Source organism: Camarhynchus parvulus, chromosome 28, assembly GCF_901933205.1.
Source record: "Camarhynchus parvulus chromosome 28, STF_HiC, whole genome shotgun sequence".
Lineage (NCBI taxonomy): Eukaryota > Metazoa > Chordata > Aves > Passeriformes > Thraupidae > Camarhynchus > Camarhynchus parvulus.
In genome coordinates this window covers 470,654-497,452 of record NC_044598.1, presented here as the reverse complement: position 1 = coordinate 497,452, position 26,799 = coordinate 470,654, and the positions used below count along the sequence as shown (strand labels likewise).

General features: G+C 50.3%; 1 protein-coding gene across 2 annotated transcripts; it reads left to right on the top strand.

The window, feature by feature from the left end:
* Positions 1-638: 638 nt before the first annotated feature.
* On the top strand, positions 639-26,799 carry UPF1 (UPF1 RNA helicase and ATPase). Of its 2 annotated transcripts, none has more exons than XM_030966871.1 (24): positions 639-905; positions 7,328-7,470; positions 8,053-8,142; positions 8,877-9,044; positions 9,809-9,989; positions 10,437-10,598; positions 11,189-11,273; positions 11,422-11,520; positions 11,724-11,832; positions 12,627-12,786; positions 12,905-13,023; positions 13,260-13,424; positions 13,606-13,720; positions 14,336-14,479; positions 15,809-16,022; positions 16,951-17,068; positions 18,110-18,266; positions 19,706-19,848; positions 20,488-20,662; positions 21,297-21,378; positions 22,670-22,831; positions 22,921-23,138; positions 23,471-23,593; positions 24,449-26,799. In XM_030966871.1, the coding sequence occupies exons 1-23, from the start codon at positions 681-683 to the stop codon at positions 23,588-23,590; spliced, it is 3,354 nt and encodes a 1,117-aa protein (XP_030822731.1). In that variant the 5' UTR covers positions 639-680; the 3' UTR covers positions 23,591-23,593; positions 24,449-26,799. The 2 variants fall into 2 exon arrangements, with proteins under 2 accessions (XP_030822731.1, XP_030822730.1); XM_030966870.1 differs by having other exon boundaries at positions 11,715-11,832.

The window sequence follows — 26,799 nt, the reverse complement described above, 5'->3', positions numbered from 1 at the left end:
CCCCCGCCAGGCGGCTCTGGACACACCCCAGCCCCCTCTTAGCCCTTATCTCGATGGCCCATTGGCCGCCACACCCATCACTCAGCACCAAACCCCGCCCCTTCCCCCAGCGTGCACTGGGAGGGCGGGGCGCTCACTCCCCCTCCCTCCCCCTCATCTCAACAACCCATTGGCCGCCTCACCCATCACTCAGATCCAAGCTCCGCCCTCCCCCGTGAGGGCTGCGGGGGGGGCAGCGCGCCCCCTGGCGGCCGCGCCGTGCCCCCCCCCCCACCGTACGTGCTGCGTGTGCGTCACCCCCCCCCCCGGCCCCCCGTCCCCTCCCGCGCGCGCGCGCTGCCGTCGGCGCGTCCCCGCGCGCGCTCCGCGTCACCGCTCACGGGCCTGGGCGCGCGGCGGCCGCGGCCGGACGGACGCTCGGACCCGGCCGGACACACGGACGCGGCCCCGCTCCTCTCCCTTCTCCCGCCCGTTGGCTCCGGGGCCGCCCGGCGGAGCGGCTGAGCGCGGCGGCGGCGGCGGCGGCGGGTTCGTTTTTGTGTGTGGGGGGGGCGCGCGGCCTGGTGCGCGCGGCGGATCCCGCCGCTCGCGTAGCGCGGCCGCCCGGGCTCGCTGAGGGGGAGGCCCGGGCTGGGGGGGTAGGAGAACGAAGGCTCCCGGCCTGAGGAAACGCCGCCGCCATGAGCGTGGAGGCGTACGGCCCCAGCTCGCAGACCCTCACCTTCCTGGACACCGAGGAGGCCGAACTGCTCGGCGCCGACACGCAGGGCTCCGAGTTCGAGTTCACCGACTTCACCCTTCCCAGCCAGACCCAGACCCCGCCCGGGCCCGGCCAGGCGGGGCCGGCGCAGGGCCAGGGGCCCCCCGGCGCGGGGCAGGGAGCTCCGGGCCCGCTGGAAGCGCAGGTGAGGGGCCGGGGGGCGGCCCGGGCCGGGGGGCTCCGGAAGGGGCGGGCGGGGTTGGGCGCTCGGGCCCCGCCGGGGCGGGCGGGGAGCGGCAGCCGCGTGTGGAGGAGCCCCGGGAGGCGGAATCGGAGCGGGTTGTTCGGGGAGGAAACTCGCGGCCGAGTCGCGATAGTTGTGTCGTTGCGATAGGGAGGAGGAAAAACCACCGGGGCTGGGTGTCAGTTCGGGTTCTTTCTCCTTAAAACAAACGCGGGTTTTGGGTGTGTTTGGTTATCGGAAGTTGGGCGCTGAGGAAATTCGGCTTTTTTTACTTCCTCTCTTTAAAATACGCTTTAATTTCTTCTTGTTATGACTCTAAATTTTAATTTTTTATTTCTTTGCTGCACGGTTGTTGGGCTGGTTTGTTTGGGGGTTGTGTGGCAGGGCCAGGCCTGAGACGAGTTCTGAGCTCTGGCTCCTCGTGGCTTAAAAACAGGTTTTAGTTTTGGGGTTTTTTATTATTACAGTTGATGGCTGGCACCTAAAAGAGAATGAAATTGTATTTATTTAGCAATTCACAGCTCGTAGGCAGGGGAGGAATTAGGATTACAGCTCCCAAGAAGTGCTGCAAATGAAGATAACAATCTCAGTGTGCCCGTAGTAAACAACAAAAACACCAAAGAACTCTCCCGTATTTTTAAAAAAGCCACACTTTCCTGCAGCTTGAAGATCATGGAATATTCAGGTTCCTCACAGAAATCCCATTATTAACCATGAAATGCTTGTACATCACCCACGTGTTAAGGGATGAGTTTAGACAGGAGCTGAGAGCTCTGGGTGAGTTTTTATCCCCAACCAAACCATCCTGGACCTGGTTTTTGTCCTTTTATTTGCAAAAGCTGCCCCAGCTGGGTCTGTGAGGGGAGCAGGGCAGCGCCGAGGGGGGATTTCTCCTGTCCTGGGGGTTATCCCGGCACAAATTAAATCAATTTTTTATGCCTGAAAGTGCTCGGTGACAGCAGGGATGTGCTCAGGTCGCTGTGTTTGTGAGTCAGAGAGCTCAGAGCTGTTGGGTTATTTTCTGTTCCTTTGCACCTTTTGGATTTGGTAGAATTGATCCAGTTTGGCCAGTGAGAGATCAGAGTTATTTTCTACCAGCAGTAAAATCTCGGTGACTATACATTAAAAGAGAATTTTAATCACATGTAATTTGAAACATTTAATGGGTTGTGATCACTCCAGAGCTCCCAGTAGGGAATTTGTGGCCAAGGAGAAGAAAAACCACCCCAAAATCAGCCTCATAAGCTGAAAGTCCAGGCAAGAGGATTATTAATTGGCCTTTTTTTTTTGTCTAAACATGTTTGGAAAACCTTTGAAGTCAAAGTAAAAAAAAAAAAAAAAATAAAAGCTCTGGAGAGCACCTTCAGGTACTGGTTTTGTCTCCTGGCGAAAAGAAATGGATTTTATGTTGTTTTTTTTTTTTAATCAGGGTGGTTTTGAGTTTCTGCAAACTTTTGTGGTCATCCTGGTGCTCATTTTGACGTTAGAAATGTCATTTTTGGGGAGGGACTCTCAGAGGTGGAGTGGAGTAAAACAAAGCCCAGGATCTGCTCAGACCTGCCCCTCTCAACAGGCTCAGGGCTGATAAAATCACAAAATCTGGGTTTTTTATAAGGTTCTGGGCAAAATTTTTGCTGCCCTCACTAGATAATTGAAGTTTGTTGTTCTTTTTGGCATCTTAAATAATGACTTCTCCAATTGATCAGGATTTGCTTAATGAAATATTAGCCCTGTGATTATAATTAAAGCTAATTAAATAAAAAAATTTATTTGGGGCTGAGGAATATTGGAGGTGGAAACTTCTGCTCTGCTGTTTCTGGGGTCTTTTTAAAAAGATGAGTTGAGCAATGCAGGGCACCTCATGTTTTAGGAAAATCTGATGTATTTAGTTTAAAAGAATGCCCTTTCCCAGTATATTTAATTAACAGTTTAATAGTGCTACAATTGATTAACGGTCAATTGCCAAAAGTAGGAGTAGAGCACGAACATTTTCTACAGAAAATTCTATTTCCATTGTTTCCTAGAATTAATTAAACATAAGAATCGATTTTCTGAAGTGTTTGAAGGGGAATTTAAAATCCTCAGAGCAGCTGTGGCTGCCCCTGGATCCCTGAAGTGTCCAAGGAGCACCCTGGGATCACGGGAGGTGGTTTAGGGTCCCTTCCCACCCCAAAACACCCTGGGGTTCTCTGCAGTGTCCAAGGAGCACCTGCCTCCGGGGTTACTGTTTTAGGGTCCCTTCCCACCCCAAACCATCCCTGGAGTTCTCCCTCCTGCCTCCCTTTCCCCTGCTGGACCCTCGGTGTCAGGGTGAGCTCAGCGGGGCTGGGGCAGCTCCTAGGCTGGCGCTCTGGCCTAGGCAGGCCGGGTTTAATTTGCAGGGCTAACAAAGGCCGTGTTGTCCGGGCCAGACGAGTCCTTGTTGCTCAGGTCCCATCTGGAAGCGCCGCTCCCTCCCAGGGGCGAGGCTTTCCCAACTTCCTCCTCGGGAAAGGGAAAGCCAATCGCCCTCGAAGGGAAATGCACAAACAGCAGCAGCTGCCTTTGCCAGCCCACCCCAACATGTGGCGTTTGGGGGATTCCCTGTGACAATCCAGCAGCGGGGTGGTGCTGAAGCCTCGCTGCAGGACTGTGCTAGCACAAAACCTGCTGGAGTTCAGGTGCAGTTGCAGCTCTTGTTGCAGCTTGAATGCAGCACCTGAAAGCAGAGCTGGGTGAGGAAGCTGCAGGTGTGCTCCCCTGGGGCTGTGTGTGCTCCCCTGGGGCTCTGTGTGTGCTCCCCTGGGGCTGTGTGTGCTCCCCTGGGCTGTGTGTGCTCCCCTGGGGCTGTGTGCTCCCCTGGGGCTGTGTGTGCTCCCCTGGGGCTCTGTGTGCTCCCCTGGGGCTGTGTGTGCTCCCCTGGGCTGTGTGTGCTCCCCTGGGGCTGTGTGCTCCCCTGGGGCTGTGTGTGCTCCCCTGGGCTCTGTGTGTGCTCCCCTGGGGCTGTGTGTGCTCCCCTGGGGCTGTGTGTGCCCCCTGGGGCTGTGTGTGCTCCCCTGGGCTGTGTGTGCTCCCCTGGGGCTGTGTGTGCTCCCCTGGGCTCTTGTGTGCTCCCCTGGGGCTCTGTGTGCTCCCCTGGGCTCTGTGTGCTCCCCTGGGCTCTGTGTGCCCCCTGGGCTCTGTGTGTGCTCCCCTGGGGCTCTGTGTGTGCTCCCCTGGGCTCTGTGTGTGCTCCCCTGGGGCTCTGTGTGCTCCCCTGGGCTCTGTGTGCTCCCCTGGGCTCTGTGTGTGCTCCCCTGGGCTCTGTGTGCTCCCCTGGGGCTGTGTGTGCTCCCCTGGGGCTGTGTGTGCTCACCTGGGGCTGTGTGTGCTCCCCTGGGCTCTGCTCCTGGCCTGGGTGGCTCTGGGGGCTGGGAATGTTCTGTTTTCCTGATCTGGGACCCACAGGCAGCAGGATCCCCCAATCCCGGCCTGATTTGGGATGGAAAACTTAAATCCTTAAAGTCCCAGAGGCAGGGACACCTTCCACTGTGCCAGGTGCTCCAAGCCCTGTCCAGCCTGGCCTTGGGCACTGCCAGCGATCCAGGGGTGGCCACAGCTGCTCTGGGAATTCCATCCCAGCCCCTCCCCTCGCTCCCAGCCAGGAATTCCTGCCCAGTGTCCCACCCAAATCTCCCTTTTCCCAGTTTAAATCCATTCTCTGTGTTGGGATTCTAGTCTTTGTCCCAAATCCCTCTCCAGCTCTCCTGGAGCCCCTTTAGGCTCTGGAAGTGGCTCCAGGGTTTCCCTGGAGCTTCCCTCCTGCAGCCTGGCCTTGAATCCCGCAGGGAACAATCCCTGATTCCCAACATCCCACCCAGCCCTGCCCTCTGGCACTGGGAGCCACTCCCTGTGTCCTGTCTGTCCCCCCATCCCTTGTCCCCAGCCCCTCTGCAGCTCTCCTGGATCCCTCAGGGGCTGCAATCCTGGTGAGCACCATCTTGTCAGCTCCTTGTGGGATCAGGGTGGTTGGAAGGGCCTTAAATCCCATCCCAATCCCATCCCAATCCCATCCCAATCCCATCCCAATCCCATCCCACTCCCATCCCAATCCCATCCCAATCCCATCTCAATCCCATCTCACCCCAATCCCATCCCAATCCCAGGGACACCTCCCACTGTCCCGGGCTGCTCCAAGCCCCCTCCAGGCCATCCTGGGACATTCCCAAGGATGGAGCAGCCCCAGCTCCCTGTCCCCCGCTAGTTCCTGTCCCTCAGCTCTGTCCTGGCCTGTTTTGTGTCCCAGGGAAGGTTTTGAGGCCAGCAGAGGAGCGAGGCAGCCCCGGCAGTTTTTGGGAGTAGTTCTGTGGCACCTCAGAGCTGGGCCCGGAGCTGCCAAACTCGCCGTGCCAGGAGTTGCAGCCAACAATTTTTGGAGCAGAGCAGCGGCCCCCCTGCCACCAGCGCTGCCCGTGCCAGGTTTTTAATGCAGGGCTGACATCACAGGAGGGTGTGCAGCAATCACTTCCTCCTGCACAGCCTGCCAAGGGCTGGGGCTGCACTTCCCAGCTCAGGTGACATCACTGCCGCCTCCCCGAGGGCTGGGACAGCACAGCCGCTCCTGCCCTTGACACTTCTGCCTTAAAAAATCCCAAACTGAGCCCAAACTTTGCTGCTTTGTTTAAAAAACAGGAAGGCAGTTTTGTATGAGCACCCAAAAAGTGTATTAAAATCAACCAACCTTAAAATAATACATTGTGGGGTAGAAATACCTGGGAATGCTTGGAAGGAGTTCAGATCAACTCCACGCTTTGAATCCCACCTGGGCCAGACCAGGCCTTGTTTATCTTTTCTGAAATGGCTCTGTCAGTTGGAAATGGAGATTTGAAGTGGGTATATTTGAAGAAATGGAGATGTGAAGTGGATATTTATGTGCTGACACCTGTGCAGAGTCTGTTCCACAGCGAGCTGGTGGGATTTGCCCTCACCCCACTGATGGGGTTGTGCTGCTGCTGCTGCTCCTTCTGTGGGCTTTGATTCCTTTTTCCATCTTCCCTTTTGCACTTTCAGTTCCTTTGGGCTGATTGTTCCTACTAAAAGGCAGAGCTTGGAGAGAACACCAATAAAAGGCAGCCCATTTATTTATTTCATTTTATTTTATTTAAATGCTCCTCATTTCATTTGCAGGGCTGGAAACAGAGCTGGTGGCTTTGAGGGCAGGTCCTGATGGCTCAGGGCAAGTGGGAAGTTGGCTTTGGACTTTAACTCTTGCAATTGGCTGTTAAATTTTTAATGTGGATCTCTTAAATGAGAAATAAGCTGAGTTTGCTTCATTACAGCTTGAAGAGGGCAACTTTTTAATTTATTTTTTGATGTCTTTTACAAAAGGTTTTGTGTTCTCAGCTTTCTGTCAGAATTGTTGCACCTCCCAGAGAAATTGCATTAAATCCAAGTTGTTCAGATATTGTATTCAGAGACAAAGGCCTTGAGTGATTTTTGTCCTGTTTGGCTGGTTAAAATTTATAAATCAATATTTAACCTTACAAACATTGGGGGTGTTAATTATCCCTTTGATAGGGAAATTACCCCGGCCCTCCCCTCAGATGTGTTGGGAATATTCCAGTCACTTTGGTGGCCCCTTTCCAACATTTCCCACTCAAAATTAACATGGATTAAGTAAACTTATCCCTGTTCAGCTTTTGGTGGGAACTTGGCTAAAGAAGGCAGAGAATAAACCAAATTTTGGGGTCTTTCCCAACTCAGTATTGAGGTGCTAAAGCCCCTCAGGGCTGGAGAAATTAAACCAGGACACCAAGGGGCAGCACCTGCAGTGGCCATGCCAAAATCCCAGCGTGACATCCACACCTCCTGGTGCTAAAAGTGCCCAAAAATGGAGTTATTTTGATCAGGAGAAAGGCTGGGGGTGGGAAAGTTGCTGAGACAGCACCAAATGTTGCAGAATTCTGTGGTTCTGGCAGTCCATGGTGGGTACAGGAATAGGTGGGGGAAATTCCTGTTCCCAGGTAGATCCCTGGGGTAAAAAGAAGGGTGAGAAAACAGCTGCTGGAATTGTTGAAATGGAATTTTGTTATGTAAGGCTGTGGAAAAATGTAACTGCAGAAAAGCAATCTCCCTGTTTTCCTGCTTATCAGTTGGAGTTCAAATAATCCTGTGAACCAGGAGCTGATGGAGCAGGTATTGATTGTGGGATTGTATGGAAAAATACAATCTGCAGGAAAGCAATCTCCTCCTGGAAACTTTATTCCAACTTATCAGTTGGAGTTGAAATAATCCTGGAAAAAATGGAGCAGATCCTGGTAAGGGGTATCCCTGTGTAATGGGTGGGTATTTAATGCTCCTGGCAGCGTTTTCTGTGGGGGTTCAGAGATTCTGGGGTTCATTTTGGCTGTGCACCCCAATGCCAGGTGAACGGTCCCGATGGGATCCTGCAGAACGGAGCTGTGGATGAGAACGTGGCCAAGACCAGCCAGCTCCTGGCAGAGCTCAACTTCGAGGAGGATGAGGAGGACACCTACTACACCAAGGATCTGCCTGTGCACGCCTGCAGGTGGGGCTGCCAGAGGGCACCGGGGAGAGGGGATTTGGGAACAGCTTCCTGGGGCTCCTGAGCAGATTTGGGAACAGCTCCTGAGCAGATTTAGGAACAGCTCCCTGTGCTGCTCCTGAGGCTCCTGAGCAGATTTGGGAACAGCTCCCTGTGCTGCTCCTGGAGCTCCTGAGCAGATTTGGGAACAGCTCCCTGTGTGCTCCTGGGGCTCCTGAGCAGATTTGGGAACAGCTCCCTGTGTGCTCCTGGGGCTCCTGAGCAGATTTGGAGCAGCCACATCCACTTCTGGCCAGCTCAGAGCTCCCTGGGGGATAAACCCCAGGTTCAGCCAGCCCAGTGATGGGAATATTAAATATTCATATATTTAAAATTAACATTAAAAATATTGATTGAATATTGAAATATTTAATTCGTGACTCACAACAGGAATTTGGCTCCTGTTTGATGCTTCTCCCAGCACTGATGTTCCCCAGTTTCCACTTCCCCTTTTTTTTGTGCCCTGTAAATCCAGCTAGAGCTTGGATTTGGATTTTCCTCTCAGCAATAACCAATCACTTGCTGCTTTTCCCTTTGCAATTGCAGCTACTGTGGGATCCACGACCCTGCCTGTGTGGTTTACTGCAACACCAGCAAGAAATGGTTCTGCAACGGCCGTGGAAACACCTCTGGCAGGTAAAGGATGGAACCATGAAACAAAAAATTCAACTCTGTACCCATTTCCTCTTCTTCTCACTCTCAGAGCACCCATGCCCTGAGAAATATTCCCAGCATGGATGGAAAGAGGCAAACACAACTTTGTACCCATTTCTTCTTCTTTTTACTTTGTACCCATTTCTTCTTTTCTATTCTTTAAAAAGAAACACAACTTTGTACCCATTTTTCTTCTTTTTTTACCCATTTCTTTCTTCTTTTACTCTTAGAGCACCCATGCAAACATAAAGAGGACAAATATTCTCATCCATTAATGGAAAGGCCAGGACACAACTTTGTACCCATTTTTTCTTCTTCTTTTTTTACTTTAAACCTGTACTGAAAATGTTCAAAATTAAAAGACACAACTTTGTAATTTGTTCTTCTTTTCACTCTCAGAGCACCCATGCACTGAGAAATGTTCCAAACATGGATGGAAAGAGGCAGACACAACTTTGTACCCATTTCTTCTTCTTTTAACTCTCAGAGCACCCATGCACTGAGCAATGTTCCCTGCATGGATGGAAAGAGGCAGCCAACATCCTCGCCCAATGCGCGAGCAAGTGCTGGATGGAAAGAGCCACATCCTCCCAATGTGCGCCGCGCTAAACAGATTTATTTGTGCGTTACTAATTGCCAACAAACGCGTTTCTGGTGTGAAACCGCTGTCAATGTGAGCTGTAAATTGAGCTGTAACCTGTGCTGTTTGCTTGCAGCCACATTGTGAACCACCTGGTGAGAGCCAAGTGCAAGGAGGTGACCCTGCACAAGGACGGGCCCCTGGGAGAGACCGTCCTGGAGTGCTACAACTGCGGCTGCCGCAACGTCTTCCTGCTGGGCTTCATCCCAGCCAAGGCTGACTCCGTGGTGGTTCTGCTCTGCAGGTCAGACAGGCCTCTGCTGCTTTTACAAAAAACAGCCCTTGCTTGCATTTTAGCCCAAAATATATTTTATTTTCTGGTTTGCCACCCTTTTTCCTTCAGGCACAGAGTTTAGGGGTGCAGGTGGATAATGAGCAAAGGGAGTTCTGTTGTGTTGGGCAAACATCTTAGTGCTGTAGAAAAGTATTTTTTTCCTAAATTCTGCATTCCTTAATGGAAGAAAGGTGTTTTTTCCCTCTGTTTTGAGCTTTGGAAGAGGCACAGCTCCGTTCAGGAAGTGACTCTGGAGCCGTGGAACAGTGACTCTCACTCAGGGTGTTTTTCTCTCAGCTCACAGAGTCATTTGAGGCCACAATAAATCAGAAATTGTTCTGACAGGCTAAGTCAGAACTGAAAATGTATCATTGTGTGTGTTTTAATTGGGTGCTGTCACTGTGTGGTTGCTGGTAGAAATTGTATTTCTGTGGAGGAAGTTCTGTTTGGGAAATAACCTCTTTTTCTGGTCTGTGTGTGCACAGTCCTCATGGATTATACCCACCTCCAAAGGTGTCATATTTAATATTTTAAATGCATTTTCAGTCCTGGAAACACCCAAGCAACACTTCTCACAATACTGAAAGAAGAAGTGAATTTTCCCAGCAGACTGGGGTTGTTTTTGCTTGGGTTTTCCCTGGTTTTTGAGCAGTTTCAGGAGCACACCAGCCCACACCAGACTGTCCCTCGCTCTGGTGCGATGTCACGACTCCTGGCTGTGTTTGGTCCTGCAGGCAGCCCTGTGCCAGCCAGAGCAGCTTGAAGGACATCAACTGGGACAGCTCGCAGTGGCAGCCCCTGATCCAGGACCGCTGCTTCCTCTCGTGGCTGGTGAAGATCCCCTCGGAGCAGGAGCAGCTCCGCGCCCGCCAGATCACCGCCCAGCAGATCAACAAGCTGGAGGAGCTCTGGAAGGTACAGCCTGGACTTCCAGGGGTTTGTTTCACCAGTTCTGGCGTTTTCAAGGGACGGACAAGAGTTTTAGGAGCTCTGGGAGGAAGAAATCACCCAAGGTTTAAATCCTGCAGTGCTCAGAGCATTCAGGGAATTGTTGAAAGCTTCACCAAGCTGAAAAACAACTTTCCTTGCTCATATCAAGACTTTCAAATAGTTCTGCTTTAAGTGGTGCCCAGCAGAGAAGGGAAGTGTTGCTCATTCAGTTATGGGGGTTTTGAGAGGATTTTTGTGCATCCTTTAAAATTTAAACTGTGTTTAGTATGATTTGTAATGCCCTGGTGTAGCTTTAAGGGTGGTTCCACCTTGATATCACTCCCTGTATCAGTAAAACACAGTTTTACCAGTCCTGCTGTCCATTTTTATACTTCACACTGTGAAACAAAACATCTCTGCTTTTATTTCCAGGAAAATCCATCTGCAACCCTCGAGGACTTGGAAAAACCTGGTGTTGATGAGGAACCCCAGCATGTCCTGCTTAGATATGAAGATGCTTATCAATACCAAAATATATTTGGTCCTCTGGTCAAGCTTGAGGCAGATTATGACAAGAAACTCAAGGAATCTCAGGTAAAATGTGTGAAATTTCCCTTTTGAGGGATTCCTCACAGTGCTGGGGTCAAACATGGAATCACAGCACAAAACCTTGAGTGCAATAAATAAATAAATGTTTGAATTGCTGTGGTGTAGCAGCAGTATCAGCAGTGATGGCGCTGTGAGATCAGGGAGAGGAGAATCCTCACAGTGAAGGGTTTTAGGAGCTTAAAACACTTGGGAACTTCTCACCTTTGCTGTGTTCAAGTTTTCCTTTCCAAAAACCACCTTGTGTCCCAGAGGTGCAGCTGTTTGTTACCCTCAGAAGCTGCAGCTCCCTGGCAGGGAAATGGGAGTTCTGAGAGCTCCTGGAAACATTTCCTGGGTGTTTGAAGAGGGGGAGAATTCCGCAGCTGGTGAGCAGGACTTTGTTTCTCATCATTAGCTCTCAGAACAGAATTCACCCTCTGCAGGTGCTGTGAACTCGGCCACAGGAATGAGCACAGATTTTTGTGACATTGGAACAGAAAGTTTTGTCATTTCTGCACTGTTTGGAAGCACAGGACTGTGGTGGTTGGCAAACAATTCTTCAAGAAAATAATGGTTGCTCTTTTTCTTACCCTCAGACCCAAGATAACATCACAGTCAGGTGGGACCTGGGCTTGAACAAGAAGAGAATTGCTTATTTCACTTTGCCAAAGACTGATTCAGGTGAGGACACTTGGGCTGTCTCTTTGTCAGGGTTTTTTTGTACTTTCTGAATAAAACCAGAGTTGGGAGCACTCTGGGGGCTGGCCTGGGGAGGTTCTGGAAGGGTTTTGTGGTTGTTCAGAGCTTTTTTTCCCCCCTTTCTTTGCAGACATGCGCCTCATGCAGGGAGATGAGATCTGCCTGAGGTACAAGGGAGACCTGGCCCCCCTGTGGAAAGGAATTGGGCATGTGATCAAAGTTCCTGATAGTATCCTTTACTTGGAGAGCCTCGGCAGGGCTGGCCAAAGCTGGAGTCGGTAACAAGCCATTAATTATCTCCCAAAGTAATTCTCTGCTAATTAAAAATTCGGGGTGGGTGGGTGGGGGGGATCTGCTGAAGAAAATCACCAGAATTGGGGAGAATAAAATTCAAATTTTTGCTCGAAATTACTACTTAACGAGGTTCTACAGATTATGGTGATGAGATCGCCATCGAGCTGAGGAGCAGCGTGGGAGCTCCCGTGGAGGTCACCCACAACTTCCAGGTGGATTTTGTGTGGAAATCCACTTCCTTTGACAGGTATGGAGGCAGCACCTCACAGCTCGGCAGGCACTGCATGCACTCGCTGCAGAGTTCTGTTCTTTGCCTTCACTGAGTGCTTTTCAACCAAAAAACTTTGTCGTGGTTTGGCAGCACCCATCAGAGATCTCCGTGTGTGGTGAGCACCTGGTGCCTGGCTCAGAAATGGAATTAATGGCACAAAATGGCCAGTTGTTCTCACTTTGAAGGGTTTGTTGCAAAGACATCAAAGGGAGAAATCAACCTTAGGTTTAATTATACTTGAAACAGAAGAAGAAAAACAGTTTTATAGTTGAGCTTCCTGAAATTGTTTTAAACTGTTAAAATATCAAAATTTGGCTGTGGAGCCCACAGGCTTCAGCCAAGTCTGTGTTTGGTAAGACAGGAGTTGGCTTCTTATCCTATTATTAGAATTTCCTATTAGTAATGTATCCTATTACTATTATCTCCTCTTATCCTATTATTTTATTCATGATGGCTGCAAATTTTCTTCAAATCTTGCACCTAAATTCTGTCCCAGATTTACTGGGACATTACTGTCCCAGATTGTGTCCCCAAAGCTGCTGTTCCTCTCCACGTTTTTCTGGGAATACCTTGTAATGGTCACATGGGGAAAAAGCAAAATCTGAGTTCTCAGGGTGTAATTTCTGTGATTTTAATTCTGTGTTTCTGTGATTTAAATTCTGTTAATGAGTGTTGGCTGTTCTCTTTCCCATTTGTGTCTGCTGTAGGACACCTGGGGCTGCTTCACACTGATCTTTAGGAATCATTTTCCTGCTTTTCCTTCATTTCAGGATGCAGAGTGCTCTGAAAACGTTTGCAGTGGACGAGACCTCGGTGTCTGGGTACATTTACCACAAACTGCTGGGCCATGAGGTGGAAGATGTCATCATCAAATGCCAGCTGCCAAAACGCTTCACAGCCCAGGGACTCCCTGATCTCAACCACTCTCAGGTAACCTCATCTCCTCTCTCTGCCCAGGATGACAGAAAGGATTTATAAATAGAGGTTAAACAACTTAAATCCTGTGCCAGGAATGTTAAATAACAATAAATCTTATTTTTTTTCTTAGGTTTATGCTGTCAAGACTGTCCTGCAGCGTCCTCTGAGCCTTATCCAGGGTCCCCCTGGCACTGGGAAAACAGTGACATCAGCCACCATCGTGTATCACCTGGCCAGGCAGGGCAATGGGTGAGAGCTGCTCTCGCTGAGCCTTTATGCATGAGCTTGATTCATGCAAAGAATCACCTTGATTTAAAAAGCAAAAATAATTTGTGTCCTTGAACTGTATTGTCTGGGGAGACTTGGGCTCGTTGCACAAAATACCCTTCCCCAGCATGTTTTTAGTGATGTGTTCCTGCTTATATTTTATTGCAAGTCCAGTTTATTATTGAGATTTTTGGCTGATTTTTGGCTGATTTTGCCAGGCCTGTGCTGGTGTGTGCCCCCAGCAACATCGCTGTGGATCAGCTGACGGAGAAGATCCACCAGACTGGCCTCAAGGTGGTTCGTCTGTGTGCCAAGAGCCGCGAGGCCATCGACTCCCCCGTGTCCTTCCTGGCCCTGCACAACCAGATCAGGAACATGGACAGGTGAGGAACGAGGGAAAAAACTCCATTTTTGGTGTTTGTGGTGGGCACAGCTGAGGGGTGTTGTCACCGCAGCACCGCTGTTTGCTTGGTGGGTTTATTTGGTTTTAGTTACAAATCACTTGCACTGCAATCCTGCAAAGTTGGTTGGGCTGCAAAGCAAAATTCCTGGGTTTTTTTTCAGCATGCCAGAGCTTCAGAAGCTGCAGCAGCTCAAGGATGAGACTGGAGAACTTTCCTCTGCTGATGAGAAGCGTTACCGGGCGCTGAAACGCACGGCGGAGCGGGAGCTGCTCATGGTGAGGGCCTGGGGCTGCTCCCCAAAAATCCCTGGGGCTGATCCCCAAAAATCCCTGGGGCTGTCCCCTGAATCCCTGGGGCTGCTCCCCAAAAATCCCTGGGGCTGTTCCCCAAAAATCTCTGGGGCTGTCCCCTGAATCCCTGGGGCTGCTCCCCAAAAATCCCTGGGGCTGCTCCCCAAAAATCCCTGGGGCTGATCCCCAGAAATCCCTGGGGCTGTCCCCTGAATCCCTGGGGCTGCTCCCCAAAAATCCCTGGGGCTGTTCCCCAAAAATCTCTGGGGCTGTCCCCTGAATCCCTGGGGCTGCTCCCCAAAAATCCCTGGGGCTGCTCCCCAAAAATCTCTGGGGCTGTCCCCTGAATCCCCGGGGCTGATCCCCAAAATCCCCGGGGCTTGCCCTCCTGAATCCCCATGGCCACTACCCCAAATCCCTGGGACTGCTCCCCACAAGTCTCTGGAGCTACTCCCCCAAATCCTGGCTGTCACCCCAAATCCCCACTGCTACCCCAAATCCGTGCTGCCCCGTCGCGGTGCCCCCGTCGCGGTGCCCCCGTCGCGGTGCCCCCGTCGCGGTGCCCCCGTCGCGGTGCTGACGCTGTCCCCGCTGTCCCAGAACGCTGATGTGATCTGCTGCACGTGTGTGGGAGCTGGGGACCCCAGGCTGGCCAAGATGCAGTTCCGCTCCATCCTCATCGACGAGAGCACGCAGGCCACCGAGCCCGAGTGCATGGTGCCCGTGGTGCTGGGGGCAAAGCAGGTAAAGCCCTGGGTACCCCAAAAACAGTTTGGGAACAGCAGGGAGCAGCACTGAGCAGCCACATTCCCAGGCCAGGCACACAGCATTCTTCCTTTTCTGGAACATAAACGTGCCTGGCTTCATTTGGGCTCATCCCTGTTCATTTGGGCTCATCCCTGTTCATTTGGGCTCAGCCCTGTTCATTTGGGGTTAGCCCTGTTCATTTGGGCTCAGCCCTGTTCATTTGGGGTTAGCCCTGTTCATTTTGGGTCAGCCCTGTTCATTTTAGGCTCAGCCCTGTTCATTTTAGGCTCAGCCCTGTTCATTTTAGGCTCAGCCCTGTTCATTTTGGGCTCAGCCCTGTTCATTTGGGCTCAGCCCTGTTCATTTTGGGTCAGCCCTGTTCATTTTAGGCTCAGCCCTGTTCATTTTAGGCTCAGCCCTGTTCATTTGGGCTCAGCCCTGTTCATTTGGGGTTAGCCCTGTTCATTTTGGGTCAGCCCTGTTCATTTGGGGTTAGCCCTGTTCATTTTGGGTCAGCCCTGTTCATTTGGGCTCAGCCCTGTTCATTTTGGGCTCAGCCCTGTTCATTTTGGGCTCAGCCCTGTTCATCTAGGGTCAGCCCTGCTAGTTTCTGTTTCCATGGCCTGGAAGGTGTTGGTGCTGTTGGAACAACCTGGAGAGTTACCAAGGTTTTATATTAAAATTATCATCTGAGAAGAGAATGACACTAAAGGTTTCTGAGCCTTTGGGGAGAGCTGAAGCCTATCACAAGTTGGAATGATTAATTCCTAATATGTCAGGGAATGGTTTAAACTGACAGAGAGTGGGTTTGGGTTTTATATTTAGGGGAAATAATTTCTGGGAGGGAGGGGAGGGGCTGGGATGGAATTCCCAGAGAAGCTGTGGCTACCTCGTCCCTGGGATAGTCCAAGGCCAGGTTGGAGAAGCTCCAGGGAGATCTTAAAACCCCTTCCAGGGCCTGAAGGGGCTCCAGGGGAGCTGCAGAGGGACTGGGGACAAGGCCTGGAGGGACAGGACACAGGGAGTGGATTTAAACTGGGAAAAGGGAGATTTGGGTGGGATATTGGGCAGGGATTCCTGGCTGGGAGGGTGGGGAGGGATGGGATGGAATTCCCAGAGCAGCTGTGGCCACCCCTGGATCCCTGGCAGTGCCCCAGGCCAGGCTGGAGCCACCTGGGGATGGTGGGAAGTGCCCCAGGGGTGGCACAGGGTGGGATTTAAGATCCTCCCACCCCAAATCACAATCCCCCATTTTTATAGGATATTTCTGTTACTCCAAACAACCTCCAGCCACCAAACTGAGCTCTCCCCAAACTCTCCCCACAGCTGATCCTGGTGGGTGACCACTGCCAGCTGGGGCCTGTGGTGATGTGCAAGAAGGCAGCCAAGGCTGGGCTGTCGCAGTCGCTGTTTGAGAGGCTGGTGGTGCTGGGCATCCGGCCCATCCGGCTGCAGGTGCAGTACCGCATGCACCCCGCGCTCAGCGCCTTCCCCTCCAACATCTTCTACGAGGGATCCCTGCAGAACGGCGTCACTGCAGGTAAGGGGGGCTGGGGCAGCTGCAGCCTCAGCAGCAGCACGGGCAGGGCAGCGCAGAGGGACTGGCTGTGGGAGCGCAGCAGGGAGCAGCACTGAGCAGCCACATTGCCGGTGCAGGCACACCACATTTCCCTTTCCATCATACACACCTGGCTGGCTGCATTTTGTGATAGCCCTGCTCATTTGGGGTTAGTCCCATTCATTTGGGGTTAGCCCTGTTCATTTGGGGTTAGTCCTGTTCATTTGGGGTTAGTCCTGTTCATTTGGGGTTAGCCCTGTTCATTTGGGGTTAGCCCTGTTCATTTTGTGATAGCCCTGTTCATTTGGGATCAGCTCTGTTCATTTGGGGTTAGTCCTGTTCATTTGGGATTAGTCCTGTTCATTCGGAGTTAGTCCTGTTTATTTTGTGATAGCCCTGTTCATTTTAGGGTCAGCCCTGTTCATTTAGGGTTAGTCCCGTTCATTTGGGGTTAGTCCCGTTCATTTGGGATCAGCTCTGTTCATTTAAGGTTAACCCTGTTCATTTGGGATCAGCTCTGTTCATTTGGGCTCAGCCCTGTTCATTTAAGCTCAGTCCTGTTCATTTGGGGTCAGCCCTCTTCATTTAGGGTCAGCCCTCTTCATCTAGGGTCAGCCCTGCTAGTTTCTGTTTCCATGGCCTGGAAGGTGTTGGTGCTGTTGGAACAACCTGGAGAGTAAATAGGATTTTATATTAAAAGATCACCTGAAAAGAGAGTGACACTAAAGGTTTCTGAGCCTTTGGGGAGAGCTGCAAATCTTGAGCAGGGATCAAAGCAGGCATTCTCTCATCTGGGTTTGGTTTTTTAATAAAAAAATTTTGCATCACGCTTCATTTTGAGGCTCTTTGATATGGAAATTGCCAAGTGGTGTTGCTGATTCGTTCTGCTCCCTGTTGCTGTGCTCCTCAGCTGACAGGGTGAAGAAAGGCTTTGATTTCCAGTGGCCCCAGCCTGACAAACCCATGTTCTTCTACGTGACCCAGGGCCAGGAGGAGATTGCCAGCTCGGGCACCTCTTACCTGAACAGGTGAGCTCGGCTCTGGGGTCTGAACTGCAGGGCAGGGCTGGTGGCTCCTCATGTTCATTTGGGGTCAGCCCTGCTGGTTGCTGGTGCCGGGGGGGGAAGGGGTGGGGGGGGTTGGAAAAACCTAAAAAAAATTTTTTTTTAAAAATGGTCTTAAAAAAGAGAGACACAGCGGGAGGTACCCCGCCCGCGCGGGGGCCGGCGGCGTTGCTTTTGCTTTTCCCCCCCAGCAGGGGCGGGGAGAGCCGCGCCTAGTGGGGGGCGGCGAAGAAGGAGCAGGCCATGATCAAATGCCTGATGTGCAGGAATTGCTGATCAAGTCACATTTTGAATTCCAATAACTCCTCAAGCATAATTCTGAATCTCAGATTTACTTCAAAAGGGATGGAAATGCAAGTTTTTTTTATCCTATCCCATTTTTCTGCACATTCAACCTTCTTTTTCAACAAATAAATGTAAAATCTGCTCCTCTTGGGTCATGATAGTTCACGTGCCTGGCAGGGAAACCAGCCCAAATTGTGAACAAAATATCAGCTGAGATATTTTTAATCTCAGTCTGTTTCCTGAGCAGCATGTGCAAGACTGGATACAGTGGAGCAGATTGTGCACAAACAAACAGCACAATGCTTGGCTGACAGGGGGCATTGACATTCAAAACATTCTATATTTAAAGCTTTAAGATAAAGCAGCTGAAGGATCTGGGGGATGTTTGGAACGATGCTGATTGTAAAAGTTCCGCGTGTACATTTAACTCCAGCAAGAAATCCCATTTGCAATTGAGGTTTTGCTGTTTGTTGTGCAGCCCTGAGGAGGTGGAGGTGAAATCTGTGTGGTTCTGAGCCCTTTGGGATGTTGGTTTTGGCCCCAGTTCCTCTGTGCATGTCCAGAGTGAGGAGCTGGAGCTGAATTAATTGCAGTGCTCGAGCAAAATCGATCTTTCCATTGAAGCACCCTCACGTGGGAGCCTTTTAAACCCCATTAACTTGCTAAAAACTGAGCCCTGCTGGCCTGACCCTCTTTGTCTGACCCCATGTGCCTGTGCAGGACCGAGGCTGCCAACGTGGAGAAGATCACCACGAAGCTGCTCAAGGCTGGGGCCAAGCCTGACCAGATCGGCATCATCACGCCCTACGAGGGCCAGCGCTCCTACCTGGTGCAGTACATGCAGTTCAGCGGCTCCCTGCACACCAAGCTCTACCAGGTACTGGGCTGCACAGCCCAGAGGGCACCGACTGGGAAATCCTCAGTGGTTTTCATGTTTATTCCATCTTCAGGCTCAGCCTTGGGAATTTTTGAGTTGGTTTTGGTTGATATAGATTGATTTTTGAGTTGGTTTTGGTTAATATTGATTGTTTTTTGAGTTGGTTTTGGTTAAAATAGATCGATTTTTGAGTTTTTGAGTTGGTTTTGGTTAATAGCGATCGATTTTTGAGTTGGTTTTGGTTACAATTGATTTTTGAGTTTTTGAGTTGGTTAATATCGGTCGATTTTTGAATTTTTGAGTTGGTTTTGGTTAATAGCGATCGATTTTTGAGTTGGTTTTGGTTACAATTGATTTTTGAGTTTTTGAGTTGGTTAATATTGATCGATTTTTGAATTTTTGAGTTGGTTTTGGTTAATATCAATCGTTTTTTGAGTTGGTTTTGGTTAATAGTGATCCATTTTTGAGTTGGTTTTGGTTAATGTCAGTTGATTTTTGAATTTTTGAGTTGGTTTTGGTTAATATCAATCAATTTTTGAGTTGGTTTTGGTTAATATCTATTGATTTTTGAATTTTTGAGTTGGTTTTGGTTAAAATAGATTGATTTTTGAGTTTTTGAGTTTGTTAATGTCGATTGATTTTTGAGTTGATTTTGGTTAATATAGATCGATTTTTGAATTTTTGAGTTGGTTTTGGTTAATATCGATCGATTTTTGAGTTGGTTTTGGTTAAAATCAAGGAGAAGAGTTAGGAGTTACCCATGGGAACAGGGAAAGGAGGAAGGCCTGCTAAAATCTGTGTGGAAAGAGCTTGTAACAAATCCTGTGAGACGCAGAAGGGAGAGGTCACTGTGGAAAACCTTGTGCCTTCGTCAGCCCTCCGTGCCAAGGGACGTGCAGGAGACCAAGCAAATAAATCCTGGTGGCCACACAATTTATTTGCTTGGGAACACATCCTGCCACCAGTGGAACTCCTCCACCAAACAGAAAAATGAGCTGCTACAAACAGGACAATTCTGTGTTTAATATGATCTTGTTTTGCAAGATTGAGAACTTGAGCAGTGTTTTCGCTGCAGGGAAACTTGGTGGAAAGATTTTTCCCTGTGCCAGGAATGATGTGTCCCTCTCACTGAGGTTTCCCAGGGCTAATTTGGACCTCTCATCCTCCAGCATTTCGGAACAGTCAGAACTTTTTGGCAACATCCACAAGCAAAGAGCTGCTTTGCACAGTTGTGGGGAAACAGGAGAGCCATAAAGCTGAACATGAAAGGAATTTCTCCTGGACTGAGACTCCCTGTTCCCCTCTGGGGCAGCTGCTCAGTGCCCAGAGGAATTACCAAATCACTCCTCCCTCCAAAAACAACATTTTTCTCAGCTGATGGAAGGCTCGGTGCCGGCCAGGCCCTTTGGCAGTGCCTGAGGTGTTTTCCCGTGTTGCAGGAAGTGGAAATTGCCAGTGTGGACGCCTTCCAGGGCAGGGAGAAGGATTTCATCATCCTGTCGTGTGTGAGGGCCAACGAGCACCAGGGCATCGGCTTCCTCAACGACCCCAGGCGGCTGAACGTGGCCCTGACCCGAGCCAGGTGAGGACACACACGGGGAATGGCTTCCCTGAGGGCAGCCCTGGGGGGATATGGGGAAGGAATTCTTCCCTCTGAGGGTGGGGAGGGGTTGGGCTGGGATTCCCAGAGCAGCAGCAGTGCCCAAGGCCAGGCTGGAGCAGCTGGAAGGGGTCCCTGCCATGGCAGGGGTGGCACTGGATGAGATTTAAGGTCTCTCCAACCCAAACCACTCTGTGCCATTTTCATCTCAGCCCCTGTCACCATCTGGGAAGTCACCATGTCCTTCCCATTTTCAGCACTGATCCCTTCCCTTCATCTGCTGCTTTATCACTTCCACAACCATTTTGTGCCCATTTGGCTTTTTTTTGATGCCTTTGATTCCAGAGAGGCTGAGGCGGAGCCCAGCACGGTGCTCCTTGGCTTCCCTGCTGTTCCCAAGCCCCAAAACCCACACTGGGACACAGAGCGAGCCTGGAGGAGGAACTTGGTGCTGCTGCAGTCTCCTTCCAGCTGTTGAGCCACATCTGGAATGGCTGCTGTGAGCAGTTCCAGCTGCATCAGGCTCCTCCTGCAGCTCCCAGAGAGAGGAGCCCAGGGGCTGCTCTGTCCAACATCCTTTTAACAAATCCCCAGTGAATTGTGGTTCCTGTGCGTTCCCAGGTACGGGGTGATCATTGTGGGGAACCCCAAGGCCCTGTCCAAGCAGCCCCTCTGGAATCACCTGCTGAATTACTACAAGGAGCAGAAGGTGCTGGTGGAGGGGCCCCTGAACAACCTGCGCGAGAGCCTGATGCAGTTCAGCAAACCCCGCAAGCTCGTCAACACCATCAACCCTGTGAGTGACCCCGGGCTCCTGACAGCAGCCAATTAGCCCCTGATGCCTTAATTAATCCTAAACGGGTGGAATGAGCCACCCACACAGCCTCACACCCCCACAGGTTTCCATTTTTGCTGCCGTTTGGTGCAGCGTGACTGCAGGGGGAAGCAGCTGCTGCTGTCCCTGGGCTGAGCAAACTTCATCATTTATTTCTCTTTAATTGCAGGATTTTACTGGGGGTAAAGCTTGAGGTGAATGAAATGAAGGAGCTGGTTTGTGTAGAAAGGGAAAACTCACTTGTAACCCTCAAGCTGCAGGTTTTATATAAATTATTATTGGGGGAGCTTGGCAGCCCCCACGGGACAGTGAATGGAGCAAGGGAATTGCCAGGGCCTCAGAATAGACTAAAAACTCATCAAATGTCTCACAGCTTGGGACAGGCTGCTGGAAAATCTTACTTTTGGTGTTCAGGATGTGGCTGAAATAATAATTAAAGCTTTTCTATGTGTTAGAATTAATTTCCACAACATTTGCTCGATCTGTGGAGTTTTGTGGATTTTTACCCAAAATAGCTTCCACTGAGGTTGCTGTGCAAGGTTTTCTGGGGGAAAATAAAATGAGGATGAATGTCTAATTGCCAAAATCCCTGCAGGGTGCCCGTTTCATGACCACTGCCATGTATGATGCACGCGAGGCCATCATCCCTGGCTCTGTCTACGACCGCAGCAGCCAAGGTAAAGGAAATTCCCAAAATTCCCTTTTTAGGGGTTTCTTTTTCCCCTAACCAGCCCCTGAGGGGGTCACATCTTACACACTTCAAACTTTGAAACTTCTTAAGAGCTTTTAAACTTGTGCAAATTTGGAATTTGTCAAAGATTTAAACTTCAAACTAACAGAAATGGAATTTGAGAACCGGAATTGATGGAATTTGAAGGCTGAAAATGTTTGGGATGAGTTTAAGGGCTGAAAATGGAATGAATTTAAAAATGTTTGGGATAAATTTGAGTGCTGAAAATGTTTGGGATGAAGTTGGGGCTGAAATATTTGGGGTAAATTGGAGACTGAAGTGTCTGCCATGAATTGGAGGCTGAAATGTTTGGGATGAGTTTAAGGGCTGAAAATGGAATGAATTTAAGGACTGAAAATATTCAGGATGGATTTAAGGAATCAAAATGTTCAGGATGAAATCGAGGACTGAAAATGTTCAGGATTTAATTTAACAACTGAAAATGTTTGGGATGAATTTGAGGGCTGAAATGTTCGGGATTTAATTTAACAACTGAAAATGTTTGGGATGAATTTGAGGGCTGAAATGTTCGGGATTTAATTTAACAACTGAAAATGTTTGGGATGAATTTGAGGGCTGAAATGTTTGGGATTTAGTATAACAACTGAAAATGTTTGGGTTAAATTTGAGGGCTGAAATGTTTGGGATTTAGTATAACAACTGAAAATATTTGGGGTAGATTTGAGGGCTGAAATGTTTGGGATGAATTTGAGGGCTGAAATATTTGAGATGAATTTGAGGGCTGAAATGTTTGGGATGAATTTGAGGGCTGAAATGTTTGGGATGAATTTGAGGGCTGAAATGTTTGGGATTTAATTTAACAACTGAAAATATTTGGGATGAATTTGAGGGCTGAAATGTTCGGGATTTAGTTTAACAACTGAAAATATTTGGGGTAGATTTGAGGGCTGAAATGTTTGAGATGAATTTGAGGGCTGAAAGTGTTGAGCCTGGATTTTGCTGTGAATAGAATCCCAGCCTGACATGCGCAGAGCAGGTGCAAAATGAGGGGAAAAGGAGCGTGAGCGGCATTTCAGGGATCTCAGGTGGTGCTGTGAGGAGGAGCTGTGGGACGAGCCTGTGCTAGGTGGATTTATGGGATGTCCAGGTGTGGAATCAGCAGCGAGGCAGAGACGCTGCTGCCTCTGCCGGGGGGCTCGTCCTTGTCGCTCCTGCTGCAGGCTGGGGATTGCTCCTGGGACAATCCCTGCAGTGTGCCTGTGCTCTCCTCTCCCCAGGCCGTCCATCCAACATGTACTTCCAGACCCACGACCAGATTGGGATGATCAGTGCTGGCCCCAGCCACGTCACTGCCATGAACATTCCCATCCCCTTCAACCTCGTCATGCCGCCCATGCCGCCCCCGGGCTACTTCGGCCAGGCCAACGGCCCCGCTGCAGGTGAGGGGTTAAACCAGCCCGGGGGGCACCTGGGGGAGGTGTTTGTACCTGTCAGCCTTCTCACTGCTGCCTGCGTGGGTCTGTTCCAGGCCGTGGGGCTCCCAAAGGGAAGGCGGGCCGTGGCGGGCGGCAGAAAAACCGCTTTGGGATTCCTGGCACGAGCCAGTCCAACCTGCCCAACAGCCAGGCCAGCCAGGACGTGGTGTCCCAGCCCTTCTCGCAGGGCCCCCTGACCCAGGGCTACATCTCCATGAGCCAGCCCTCCCAGATGAGTCAGCCTGGGCTCTCCCAGCCGGAATTATCCCAGGTGAGCGTGGATTTTGGGGATATCGGGAGCTTTTCCTGGGGTTTGTGTTGGTGATTTGTGCCTGCACCTCCTCCCTGCTGAGGGAAACGAAACTGAAACTGCTCTCAGTGACTCAGCTGCAGCGTTTACAGCCTGCACTGGGGGGGGCATGGAAGGGAAATGTTGCTTCAGCTGATAAACAGCTCAAAACCCCTTTAATTTAGGGAAATTCTGCACAAAAAAAAAGCAGATTTAAAAAACCCAAACGCTCTCAGCTTTGTGATTAACCTGGTTCTGCCTTGCACTTGAGCTGGACACTGATGCTGAGGCTCCCCTCGCCTCTCCCCTTGCAGGACAGTTACCTTGGTGATGAGTTTAAATCCCAGATTGACGTGGCGCTGTCACAGGACTCAACTTACCAGGGGGAACGAGCTTATCAACATGGTGGAGTGACGGGACTGTCACAGTATTAGAGTGTAAGGACCCCTGTCCCCTCCCCTGAGCCCAACTGTCCCCGTTCCCTGATTTAAACTGTCCTATACCTGATGTAAACTGTCCCCATCCCCTGATTTAAACTGTCCTATACCCTGATTTAACTGTCCCCCTGATTTAAGCTGTCCCCTCCCTGGTTTAGCTGTCCCCTCCCTGGTTAGCCCTCCCTGGTTTAGCTGTCCCTCCCTGATTTAAGCTGTCCCTCCCTGATTTAAACTCTCCTGGTTAGCTGTCCCCTCCCTGGTTTAGCTGTCCCTCTGTTCCTTAGCCCCCTCCCTGTAACGCTCCCTCCTTACCTCCCTGTAACCTCCTGGTGCCCTGGTTTAGCTGTCCCCTCCCTGGTTTAAGCTGTCCCCTCCCTGGTTTAAGCTGTCCCCTTCTCCCCTGGTTTAAGCTGTCCCCTCCCTGGTTTAGCTGTCCCCTCCCCTGGTTTAAGCTGTCCCCTCCCTGGTTTAAGCTGTCCCCTCCCTGGTTTAAACTGTCCCCTCCCTGGTTTAGCTGTCCCCTCCCTGGTTTAAGCTGTCCCCTCCCTGATTTAAACTGTCCCCTCCCTGGTTTAGCTGTCCCCTCCCTGATTTAAACTGTCCCCTCCCTGGTTTAGCTGTCCCCTCCCTGATTTAAGCTGTCCCCTCCCTGATTTAAACTGTCCCCTCCCTGGTTTAGCTGTCCCCTCCCTGGTTTAGCCGTCCCCTCCTCTAATTTAAGCTGTCCCCTCCCTGGTTTAAGCTGTCCCCTCCCTGGTTTAAGCTGTCCCCTCCCTGGTTTAGCTGTCCCCTCCCTGGTTTAAGCCTGACTGGGTGAGCAGGACTCCCCTAACTGAGCTCTCCTTGTGCCCCCAGGTTGAGGAAGAAGAGCTAAGCTTGTGTGGAGCTTAGTTCATCAGCATTTTATTCTGGGTAATAAAAAAAATAAAATAAAATGGATACCTGTTTTCCACTGCTAAAACTGAAGCACCACTGTGTGAGAGCAACAGGAGAAAGAAAGAAACCAACCAACGGAGAGGAGGAGAGAGAGAAGAGAGAGGAGCGCGCGAGAGAGGAGAGAGCCACTGCTGGAGCTCACTGAGCCACGGAGCCTGAGAGAGGAGAGAGAGCCCTGAGGAAGGAACTCACCCAGCAGAGCGCTCAGCTGAGTCCCCCCAGCTCCGGAGAAGGGCCTTAAACAAAGCAGGTTTCACTTCATTCCATACTTCTCTTGGCGAGCAGGGCATTATTAACCTTTCAGAGCAGATGGGGAGGGGAAAACCCTCATCTCAGAGTTGGGCTCGTTTTTTTTGTGAGGGTACTGAGAATATTTTAGCAGGAACTGTTTACATTTTAGAAGCAGAGTATCTGAGAGAAAGGGGGGGGATAAAAAAAAAGAGAGAAAGTCCCTGCCTGGGTGAGAGCCAGCCAAGCAGAAATCCAGCTGCTGCTCAACTCTGAGGTGCAGGTTTTGTTGTCCAACACTGGCTCTGAAATTTGTTGTCATCGTGTCGCCCACATTCTGAACGAGGTGGTTTTAAAGAGATTCTTTCAAAAAGAGCACTGAATTTTTTAAGAAGTTTTGTCTCTGAATTCTTAGTGGTGGACCTGGGAGATTTAGATCCTTGTTCTGAGAAGCTTATATTACAAAAAAAAAAATCTTAAAAAAAATATGTTTCAAACAAAAATTAGAGCACCATCCTTGAGAACTTTCAGTGTGATTTCAAGTTGCAGCAATCAGCCTCTTCTTCCTACATGGGATAGGTTTAGAGTGAGAGGAGCCTGCGTGCTCGAGCAGGAGGGTTTCAAAGTGTTTTCTGTATGCTTTAATTGGCAACTGTCTGGACTCTACTCTGTGAAAAACAGCCTTTCTGTAAGATGAACTTTATGCTTGAAAGGGGACGGGTTCCTGTGCCCTTCGGCCCTGGAGGGAAGGTGCAGCCAGGCCTGCTTTGGTCCCCGCAGCCTCGGGGGAGGAGCAGTGGAAATTGGGGATTATTTGGGACGGAAGGGAAGGCTCCACGCCATTGCAGGAGCGGGATGGACAAACGGACAAAGCAGGCAGGTGGTGGAAGGTGGTGGCCTCTGAGAGACAGAGCTGGGTTTAATTTGGGAGGACGGGTCAGGCTTTGGGGTGGCTCCTTGGGTGGCGGAGGCAGGAGAGGACAGAGCGAGGAGTCGGAGCGGATTTTCAGGGGGAGGAAAGTTTGTTCAAGCTTTGCTTCGCGGAGCAGAGTTGTGAGCCCAGCTGGGAGCAGGGCTGGGAGGAGAAGCCATCCACACTCTGAGGTGTAGCCATGTCTGAAACACTCACAGGGGAGCACTTGGGAGCTTTCCATTTCTGTCAGAACCTTTTTTAGGAGCAGCACAGAGGGAATTGATTCCTCCGGCCCCGTTGTTAGCAGATCCTGAGTTAGAGGAGCCTCTACCTCCCAACTGGGCAGCAGCAGAGATTGATCAGAGCCTGGCTGTTCTCAGCCTGAGTTAAGCTTTACACTCAAAGGGCTCCAAGCGTTTCTAGTCCTTTTTTTGGGGGGGGGAAACTCAAAATACCTCTCATCTGAATGTACTTAAACAGCTCAGAGCCCCTTTTGTACCCGGGGAGGGGGGAACCCTTCCATTCCTGTCCTTCCTGCAGATCCTGCCCTGGATTTGCTGGGTTTGCCCCAGAGCAGCCCTGGTGTGGAGCACCCCCAGCCCGGGGGGGATTTGCTCCCCCAGCCCCGGGGGGGAGCTGCAGAAACTGCAAAAACCACAAAAATCTCAACTCACAAAACCCATTCTTTTCTCATCCAAAGCCTCCAGAGTTTAGATTCTACAACAGTGAAAGAATGGAGACACAGGCCACCTTCCTTCCTCGTGAGATGGACTTGTTTTATTTATTAACATTGCCGAAGGGCTTTTTAATTTTTTTTTCCTTGGTAGGCAGCGTAGTGGCGTAGATTTTCGGGTAGGTTTAAGCTGAACCCCTCTGTGCAAAGCTTTCCATGAGTATTGTAGCCCCCTCCTCTGCCCTCACCCTTTATTTCACTGCTGGGAATGCTTGCCTCTGCTTCGTGCTGGTTTTTTCCTTTGTAGCAGTTCGAACTCTTTTTGAGTTTTACAAATCCAGACATCAGTGCTAGCACGGTGTTAAAACTCTTTTTTTTTTTTTTTTAATTAATTAATTTTTTTTTGTCTCAGTTTTGTTTTAAAACCTGTTTGTCATCAATAAAAAAAAAAAAAAA

Bases quoted from the DNA above. Each gene is read 5' to 3' on its own strand.
- UPF1 (XM_030966870.1), top strand. From the start codon at position 681: ATGAGCGTGGAGGCGTACGGCCCCAGCTCGCAGACCCTCACCTTCCTG. The intron at 7,471-8,052 runs GTGGGGCTGCCA...TTGCAATTGCAG, and splicing joins CTGCCTGTGCACGCCTGCAG to CTACTGTGGGATCCACGACC. The intron at 21,379-22,669 runs GTAAAGGAAATT...TCCTCTCCCCAG, and splicing joins CTACGACCGCAGCAGCCAAG to GCCGTCCATCCAACATGTAC.